Genomic DNA, 10,309 nt, shown 5'->3' on the forward strand with positions numbered 1-10,309 from the left:
ACAGGGTTAGGTTGACCCTCAAGGAATCCCACAACCTTGTTGCGTGGGGATTTCAGCGTGACCAGCCACACGCTGTGAGAACAGGTGCATGGTACCCTCCCCCCCCACTGCAGCCCCCTCCCAGCCCCCACCCCAATGACCCCGTCTCTGCCCTTTCTGGATACTTGCAATGACAGTATCGACATGCTGTTGGTCCCGCTACACACAGGGTAATCCATGCTTTCTCCAGGCCACTCCACCAGTCACCAGGTGGCTATCTGCAGACTTCTTGTCTTAGTGCCTGTTCCCAGGTGTTCCCTGTTGGTTTATGCCTTTCTTTTTTTTAAGCCTTTAAGAAAATTTTTTTAAGTTGATTTATTTTAAGAGAGAGTGTGAGTGGGGAAGGGGCAGAGAGAAGGGGGGACAGAGGATCTGAAGCAGGCACAGAGCCCGACACGGGGCTCGAACCCACAAACCATGAGATCACAACCTGAGTCGAAGGCAGACACTTAACCAACTGAGCCACCAGGCGCCCAATTTGTGCCTTTCTTCAGCTCCCCGGTGACCCCATCTGGAGGGGGTCTCACAGTTAAAACATGGGCGCCCGGCCTGCTCTGTGCACCATTGGAATGCCTATAAATGCCATGATTCTGGGGTCACAGGACAGAACAGAAGCTGCTCCCCTTTGACGCAGAGCCTGCTGACACCTATAGCTGACTTAGGTTGGATCTGAGCGGGTCGAACCCCACCTCAGAGAGGCGCACTCGGTTGCTCATTACAGATGAATTATGGGTAGCCCGTCAGGCAATAAAAACCACTTCTCATCCTTTCTCTCTTCTCTTAGCAAATTTATGAAGCAGTGAAATTAAAGCAGTGATAAAGAAGGCGGCAAGGAAACTCACACACCTCCCTTAACAGGATAAACTACAACTGGCCCCCCGCCCCCAGCAGTGGTGATGTTTGACCAGCCAAAAACTTAACTACTAACAGCCTATGGTGACCAGAAGTTTTATAATACCATAAACGGTCGATGAACACGTAGTTTGTATGTTACATACATTATACGCTGTATTCCTCCAAGGAAGGAAGCTGGAGAGGAGAAAATGTTATGAAGAAACTCACAAAAAGGGGCACCTGGGTGGCTCAGTCGGTGAAGCATCTGACTTTGTCTCAGGTGATGATCTCGAGGTTCGTGAGTTTGAACCCCACGTCAGGCTCACTACTGTCAGCACAGAGCCACTTCAGATCCTCTGTCCTCCTCTCTCTGTCCCTCCCCCACTTGCTCTCTTTCTCTCTCAAAAATAAATGAACATTAAAAAAGCAGAAAGTCAAAAGGAAGAGAAAAGACAGTTCTGTACTATGTTTACCAAAATAAATCCGTGTATATGTGGACCCACATGGTTGAACCCATGTTCTAGGGTCAGCTATGAATGAGGTTTGAGTTGTATGTACATATAATTGTGGCTGCATTGTTTAATCATGGTGTAGCCAATTCTTTTAATAAAATTATAATGGGGCACCTGGCTGGCTCAGTCAGTGGAGTGTATGACTCTTGATCCCGAGGTCATGGGTTCAAATCCCATGTTAGGTATAGAGCTGACATGTTTAAAAAATTGTGATAAAGTTTACATATCAAAGTTACATAGCATATAATTTTCATTATAAAACGGTTGAACTAATGGACCCTTCGTGCATTGTGTTTCCATGATTTGGGGAAACTAATGACAAAGTTTAGATTCACAAAATTAATTTCCACCAGGCTGTCTCCTCTCAAAAAACTTCCATTTTGAAGGGTAGAGAAGGAAGGAAAAAGCCCAAAGGAAACAGCGTACAAATAACACTATTTTCTTTCAGTCAACAAAAGCTTACTTTTTGGAGTTACTTGGCTTGTCTGAGTCTGGCAATTGGGTTAAATTTCGCTCATTTTGGAAAACATTGGGTCAGCATGGGAACTTATCTTGTGTTTCCTTCATTCAAAGTATGCCAACAGCAAATTCAGTTATTAGACCAGAGTTAATGCTTGGATTTGCTCTGGTTCTCTGTCTCTATCATCTATCGTCTATTTATCCACCATCTATCATTTACTTATCTATCATCTACGTATTGGTCAATCTGTCTATAGATAGATACTATTTATTTATCGTCTATTTATCATCTATCATCTACTTATCTATCTATCATCTGTCTATCAATCATCTACCTATTGGTCGATCTATCTATCCATCTATCATCTACTTATCTATCTATCTATCTATCTATCTATCTATCTATCATCTTGGATGTTGGTTTATCTGTTATCTATCCAACTATTATCTATCTATTGATCAATCAATCGTTTTATCAATTGATCTACCTATCGTCTATATGTCCAGTCAGCCCTGTGGTCAACCCGCTTCTTGCCTCACAAGCCCCCCAGTTAAATGCCTTTTGGGTTTATAGGGCAGCACTGGCACCTAGCACAGCACCGCGCCCTGGTAGACACCCAAGGTGTCTCGTGAATTGTGGCTACTTGAACAGACAACAGGCTCCGTTTATTCAACTGAGCATCCATTCGTGACACGCCCCCATGTCTGTTGTTTCCTTTCACAGGGCATCTTGAAACACTGTGAGGGAGAAGAAATTCTCCTGGGTCGGTTTGTGTATAACAAAACAGGAACCACCATTCAAACATTCAAGCTCCAGGTAATGAGAGCCCCGGGAAAAGATGGGGTATGAGGAGCTCCATCCCCAGAATGGGTTTGTGGGGTTGATGCAAAGTGCTGTGAGAGGATAATTATGACAAAATTGTGAGCTAAGGAAGGCTCAGCTGAACTTTAATTTGTAGCTCCAAGTGCTACATGGATTTTTTTAAATTATTTTTTTAAGTTTATGTATTTTTGAGAAAGAGACAGAGAGAGTGAGCAGGGTGGGGCAAAGAGAGAGAGGGAGGGAGAGAGAGAGTCCCAAGCAGGCTCTGCACTGTGAGCACAGAGCCCAATGTGGGGCTTGAACTCACAGACTGTGAGATCATGACCTGAGCTGAAACCAAGAGTCGGACACTTAACCGACTGAGCCCCCCAGGCGCCCCATGCTACGTGGATTTTAATGCAAAACACCACGCAAGTACCAGAACGTGTTCTAAGCCGGATTCTTCCTTATTTGCTACTCCCCCCTTTTTTTTTACTATAATTATTTTCTCACTCCTTCTCTTACCTCTTGGGCTCCCTTGATAGTATGTTATCTCCCATTGGGTAAAGGGGATAGAGATGGGTGTAGGGAGACAGGAACTCAGGAAGAGAGAATAAATACTTCTATCACACAGAGTGAGTGATACCTCTCTTCCTAACTCAAGGGGGGGGGGGGGAAATGCCACCTGGTAAGATATAAACCCCCTGAAAGCCATTAAAGTATATGAAATATATTTTCGTTACTTCTCATCAGCCACAGGAAGACTTAAGACGGAATCACCTACCATGTCAAAATAAGTGTGCTGCGTACGATACCTCTCGGCCAACGCTGAGATAATCTAAGTTGAAAACACTATATGTGTCAGAAACGAAGGACACAGTGGGGTTTCCTATTTGATTGTTTAGCCGTGTCTCCCGTTCCCACACGGGGACCCCGTGGGATGGGCAGAGGCATTTGATGTCCAGACCACCACATTATCTCCTCCTCTCTCACCCTTCTTATGAGCCCTGTACTTAAAGGAACTTGTTTTCCCATCCATTAGACTGGTGTCTCATAAAATACTGTTTAGGAAGGAAAGAAAGCGTCCACAAATTCTCCATTAGATCTGCATACCTTGGGATTCTTTGAGATGGTTTTCTTTATAAGGCATTGATTTGTATCTTCTCTTTATTTTCAGCACGAAGTTTCCGAACCTTTATTATGTGTGAAACTTAAAATCCTCAGCAACTGGGGTCACCCGAAGTACACGTGTTTGTATAGGTTCAGGGTCCACGGCACCCCAGGAGAGTACCCCTAGAGGAAGCCAGGCAGACGGCCGTGACCACAGGTCCAGAATATGTGACTCGTCTTACTTCCTTAGATTCATCGCATCCATAGGCATCAAAGTGGGGGTGGGAGGGGAACCTCAAAGTGGTTCATACCTGCCCAGAAAATGTGAATGAGTTTTACTTGTAAAAAATACAAAAATAAATTCAATCTTCTTGTGGTAGTGTAGCTTTTGAGGATGCATCATGTGGAAGCACTGAAAATAAGTATATATTTGGAAGAAGCTGGTATTAGTCAATAGTCTCCATTATTCATACAAGCATAAGCATACGAGCCACGGGTACGCACCGTCACGGCTATGAAGTATATGTATATTTAAAAGTGATCGGACAGTGACTGCAGGCACTGGGTCAATGCAACCAGGTAAGCAGAAGAAATTAGAGGCAAAAATTAGAGAAAAAGTCTGTCCCTGACTATTTGCAGACGGCTTGATGAATTCCTTGAAATGAAGTGAAGCCAATTAAGGAATATATTACAAACGAGGAAGAAGCTGCAGGAAGTTAGTAGATACAAAATTGTATAAATCGACATCAGGGCCCCTGGGTGGCTCAGTCTGTTAAGCGTCCAACTCTTGATCTCGGCTCAGGTCAGGTCATGATCTCGCGGTTGGAGAGTTTGAGGCCCCACATTAGGCTCTGCGCTGACAGTGTGGAGCCTGCTGGGGATTCTCTCTCTCTCTCTGCCCCTCCTCCTCCTCTAAAATTTAAATTAAATAAACAAACAAACAAATATTTACAGATGAAATGATATATTTGGGGTATGTTTTAAAATTATATACAAGGAGGGGGCGCCTGGGTGGCTCAGTTGGTTAAGCGTCCGACTTCAGCTCAGGTCACGATCTCACGGTCCATGGGATCGAGCCCCGCATCCAGCTCTGCGCTGACAGTGTGGAGACTGCTTGGGATTCTCCCTCTCCTCTCTCTCTGCTCCTCCCCCTCTCGCTCTACCTCTCAAGAGAAAAAAGAAAAACAAGACTGGGCTTGGGGCAATTATCTGCTCATTAGGAAAATAAAGTTGCAATCATATCGCTCACTTTACAACATGAGGAACTCCAATGCGGTAAAAGATTAACAGGTGTAATTAAACCATAAAAATAAAACAAGAAACCCTGTGGTAATTCCTGCATGGCACTGGCTAGAGGAAGACCTTTCCAAGTATGATTCAAGCTTCAGAAGCCACAAAAGAAAAAAACATAAATTCCACTACATCCCAAACAACAACAACAAAAAACCTCTGCATGGCCAGCAAAACCTTAAACAAAATAGGAAAAAAAAGACTTGCCATTGATATCAGAAGGACTTACTTTCCCATATGTCAAGAGTCTCAAGAAGGCAACAATAATATCAATAGGTACAGAAATACAGCCCAAAAGTATGAACTGAGGGCTCACAGAAACACGTAAAAAGGTATTCAAATGTATTTGTTTTAAGAAAAATGGAAAAAGTGACATGGGACCTTGTTTCAGCAGTGAAATTAGAACAATTCAAAAGTTCAATCACACTTTAACGGAAAGGCTTTGGAAAAACAGGCTCCCACACATTGCTGGTGAAAACGTGAACAGGCACAACCATGACGCAGGGAACGTGGCGATATCTAGTGACATGACAGATGCGTATACCCTCTGACTCAACAAGATGTCATGTGCAAAAAAAAAAAAAAATACATGTATATACATGTTTGTACCTAGAAAGTTATTCATCAGCAGTGTTTAGCAGGAGGATTCCCACGTGGGTGGGAGCAAAATGTCCCACTGCATAATATTTTGTTTTCAGATCATGGGAAAACATTACCTACTTAGACATCAAACCTTTTTTATGACATGATCTTTTGCTTTCTTACATAATGGTTGTAAAGGAAAAACTCATTTCTGCCGTGTTTCTCCTCTACTCTCACACGACGACCTGACCACTTTCTGATGCTGGATGTGGGCTTTTGTTCCCCCAACACCAAGCAAGTCTGTGACACCAGCTGGGCATCCTGTGGTTCAGCTCTGTTCAGACACTAATCAGAGCCTGTGCAGATACCACAGGTTAAGGGCTCAGTCCCACCAGACTGTTTTCACCTGTGATGCCAAGTGGCAGGTCCCCAGGTTCCCCACAATATCTGTCCAACTTGGCTACGAATTGGAGGTTCTCATGACCACCTGTCCCGCCTTGGATTCAGTTATTTGCCAGAACACAGAACTGGGGGAAATACGGATATTTACCAGTTTATTATATAATAAAGAACAAGGATGAACAGCCAGACAAAGATACATAGGGTGAGGTCTGGAAGGGTCCCACATACGCAGGCTTCTGTCCCTGTGGAGTTGGGGTGTGCCACCCTCCCGGCACATGGATGTGTCCACCAATGCAGAAGCTCTCTGAACCCCGTACTGTTGGGATTTTTTTTTAATTTTTTTTTTAAGTTTACTTATTTATTTTGGGAAAGACAGAGGCAGTGTGAGCCGCAGAGGGGCAGAGAGAGAGAGAGAGAGAGAGAGAGAATCCCAAGCAGGCTCCGCACTGTTAGTGCAGAGCCCGACACAGGGCTTGAATTCACAAAAACCGTGAGATCGTGACCTGAGCCAAAATTGAGAGTCAGACAACTAGCAGACTGAGCCACCCAAGCGCCCCCTGTTGGGACTCTCAGGAGGCTTCATCACTTAGGCATGATCAATCATTAACTCCATGCCCAGCCCCCCTCCCCAGTCTGGGGAATAGGGGTGGGACTGAAAGTTCCAAGCTTAGGATCACAGTTTGGTCTTCTGGTGAGCAGCCCCTACATGGGGTGCACCAAGAGTCCCCTGATTAAATCAAAGGCGCTCTTATCACCCAGGAAATTCCCAGGGACTGACAAGCTCTGAGTCGGGAAATGGGGCCAAAGACCACATTGTTAGAGCATTAAGATGCTGCTAGTGTTCTTGTCACTTAGGAAATGACAAGTGTCTTCTGAGCTGTATGCCAGAAGCCCTGGGGTGGACATATGTCCTGTCTTATCATTTCCCCGTGGCCCAGGGGGAAAGGTGGATATTAAATAAGTAAAGGGAGAATGAGAAACAGAAACAGAAGGAAGAACATTTTTAAAAGGACAAAATGCGGAAATGGGAAGTCGGGACGCTTCTGGCACAAGAGACCTGGAACAGGGGTCCCCAGTGTGACCTGGCTCAGTGCTGGCTGGGCACATGAGGGAAGCCCGGCCCCGCAAGGCTTCTGAAAGCCACGGCCCCGCAAGGACACAAGGAGAGAAGACAGACGCTGGAGAGCTGGCCTGTGCCTTCCTGAGCACGAGGACGCAGACGGGTCGCGCTGGTGGCGGGATGTCGGCACCCAAGTCGGCACAGGAAAGGGAAGCTTCAGCGCATTCCTATCTGGTCCCTCTCTTGAGCGCAGGCTCCGCGAACCGAGCCTCAGGGCCACGGGATGCTCCCACCTGCTCCCAGCTGTCGCCGTTTCTGCCAAACCAACGCACCTAAGGTAACCAGCCCGTTAGCCAAACAGCCTATGCTGTGGCCACGGCTCACATCCCCAATTCTCTGTAGTCCCCCATCTTTAAAATGGGGGTCATAGGGGTGCCCAGTTTACTCATTTAAGCATCTGACTCTTGGTTTCGGCTCAGGTCATGATCTCGCGGTTCGTGGGTTTGAGCCCCACATCAGGCTTCTGCACTAACAGCGCAGATTCTCTTGGGATTCTCCCTCTCCCTCTCCCTCTGCCCCTCCCCTGCTCTCCCTCTCTCAAAAATAAATAAATAAACATCTAAAAAAATAAGATGGCAGTAATAGCAGTTGCCGTATGGGTGTTTGTTATCAAAGTGATAATATCAGGAGAAGGTGATGTAGAAGCGATGGTCATCTAACTCACCCTGCTGACAGATAGTATTTCAATGGCACCTTGTATGTGGGACACAGTAGCCAACAGATGTCCATGTCCCTTGTCCTTGGTGCTGGGTGTCCCCTTCCTGAGAACCCCAACCCTGAGCACCGTGCCTCATAGTTCTCGTGGGCTCCACAAATGTTAATTTAAAAAATATTTATGAAATGTACGGGGCTCCTGGGTGGCTCAGTCGGTTGAGTGAATGACTTCAGCTCAGATCATGATCTCATGGTTGGTGGGTTAGAGCCCCGCATCAGACTCTGTGCTGACAGCTTAGAGCCTGGAGCCTGCTTCAGATTCTGTGTCTCCCTCTCTCTCTCTGCCCCTCCCCTGCTCATGCTCGGTCTCTCTCTCTGTCAAAAATGATAAACATTAAGAAAAGATTTATGCAATTTATTGAAGTATTTTTCCTTCCACGTCTAAAAGATGAAGTCGCTGAAAAGCTATTTAAGCAAAACCATCCCATAAACAGTACAGTTGTCAGAAGGCGTGCTCTCACACCACCTCTACAGTATGCACACCCTCATTTTACAGTTTTTTCACATAAAAGAAAAAAAGAGAGAAATATCGCCTGTCAGATCCGATGCAGAAGCTCTGAGCTGTGCCAGTCTCTTTCCCCTTTCGTAGGATTTCCAGCACTGCCTCGTGACAGGGGGACAACAGATGGGCCTCCCCGCAGGAACTGGAGGTGAGCAGTCACCTGCCCCCCATGGGGCGTGTGCAGCTTCCAGGACAGACAGGCAGTAAACGCTTTTATTTGCCACACTGTAGCTGTATTTCCATTTTAGGACTAAATTAGGGCATTTCCTTGCACAATACACAAACATAACAAACAGCACCAGCACTCTTCCCTAGATCCTCCTGGGACTGATTTACCAACCGCTGAGGTGTGGCCGGTTTTTAAATCAGAAGGCTGTTTACTGGCTGGACTGACAGCAAAGGGAGAGTGCTCTGTGCTAGAAAACTCAAGAGCACACAGGTTTCTAGAGATCACTGCTGATCTTGCGCCTCACCCCACACTCATTTGGAAAAAACTTGGGGTAGCAGTGTCTGTATATTTAATGACCAGAACTGGAATTATTGGTTTACTGAATCTATTTAGTTTAAGAAAACTGTGAGGCTTCATACAGAAGATTCCTTTTCCCATTCAAGTAAACATCATTCCAGCTTAATTTTATAATTGCTGGGGCAAAATTCCCTCTATTATTTGGGCCTTTGTCTATGCAGAATGTAAAATCACAGAAGTCTTCCTGGAGAGTTTAAAAAAATGTGTTTTATTTTTTATGGCATAACATTAAGTCATTTAAAGTAAAGAGCAGGGGCTTCTGGCTGGCTCCATTGGTGGAACAGGGTGACTCTTGATCTTGGGGTTGTGAGTTTGAGCCCTGTGTTGGGTGTACAGATAATTTAAAAATAAAATTATAAAAATAATAAAGATCAATATTGCATGAAATGTTGTTTACAAAGATACATTCTTTTTTGAAACATTTTTTTAATATTTATTTTTGAGAGAGAGAGAGAGACAGAGCAGGGGAGAGGGAGACACAGAATCTGAAGCAGACTCCAGGCTCTGAGCTGTCAGCACAGAGCCCGACGCAGGGCTCGATCTCACGGACTGTGAGATCATGACCTGAGCTGATGTCAGATGCTTAACCGACTGAGCCACCCAGGCACCCCCAAAATAATATGTTCTTAACATGGGTAATATAGTATTTGGAAAACCAGGCTGGATACAGTTGAAGGTGTATTTCCTATTTTGTTTTTTTTTTTTTTTTAATTCTCTGCCATCATTTCTATCATGTACATTATAAGAATTTAACTAGGCGGGGGGGGGCTCCTGGATGGCTCAGTCGGTTAAGCGTCCAAGTTTGGCTCAGGTCATGATCTCACGGCTTGTGGGTTCGGGCTCTGTGCTGACAGCTCGGAGCCTGGAGCCTGCTTTGAATTTTGTGTCCCTTCCTTGCTCTGCCCTTCCCTTACTCATGCTGTTCTCTCTCTCTCTCTCTCTCTCAAGAATAAATAAACATTAAAAAAAATTTTTAAAAGAATTTTAACTAGGATCTGGTAAAATTCATCTTGAGACAAACTTGCAGGATTATTGCTTAAGGTCAGTGTTGACATACCCCGTCTTTATCATATGAGAATGAAGGGAAAGCCGAAGCCTGGGGAGTGGAGCCAGGAGCTAGAAGGGGGAAGGGGCCCCTCTGCACCATTACAGGAAGGAGTGTCAGTTATAGCGCCCCCCCCCCCCAAGAGCCCACAGCAAGACATCAGTTACAGGCTCCAACAGGGAAAGGTCTAGATCCCAACTCCTACAAGAAATGTACCGCCCTTGCAAATCTTCCTGGAGAAAACTTACAGCCCAGAGGCCCTGCTTTTCTCCAATAGTCCGTCTTTGAAAACAAACTCTCCGAATTTCCTCCTTTTTCTCCACAAAAGAGCATTCTTCTCCTTTCTGTTATTCCTGTGAATAAACCCATTTT

At 45.2% G+C, this 10,309-nt stretch overlaps 1 protein-coding gene across 2 annotated transcripts in view; it reads left to right on the forward strand.

The window, feature by feature from the left end:
• SUN3 (Sad1 and UNC84 domain containing 3) overlaps nucleotides 1–4,122 on the forward strand; it is a 31,290-nt gene extending 27,168 nt beyond the window's left edge. For both annotated transcript variants that reach the window (XM_015064588.3, XM_015064587.3), the window contains exons 9-10: nucleotides 2,569–2,661; nucleotides 3,824–4,122. In XM_015064588.3, coding sequence (XP_014920074.1) covers nucleotides 2,569–2,661; nucleotides 3,824–3,943 — 213 coding nt within the window. In that variant the 3' untranslated portion in view covers nucleotides 3,944–4,122. The remainder of the gene's footprint in view (nucleotides 1–2,568; nucleotides 2,662–3,823) is intronic.
• Nucleotides 4,123–10,309: the final 6,187 nt, after the last annotated feature.

This window comes from Acinonyx jubatus, chromosome A2, assembly GCF_027475565.1.
Source record: "Acinonyx jubatus isolate Ajub_Pintada_27869175 chromosome A2, VMU_Ajub_asm_v1.0, whole genome shotgun sequence".
In the NCBI taxonomy this organism is placed as follows: Eukaryota; Metazoa; Chordata; class Mammalia; order Carnivora; family Felidae; genus Acinonyx; species Acinonyx jubatus.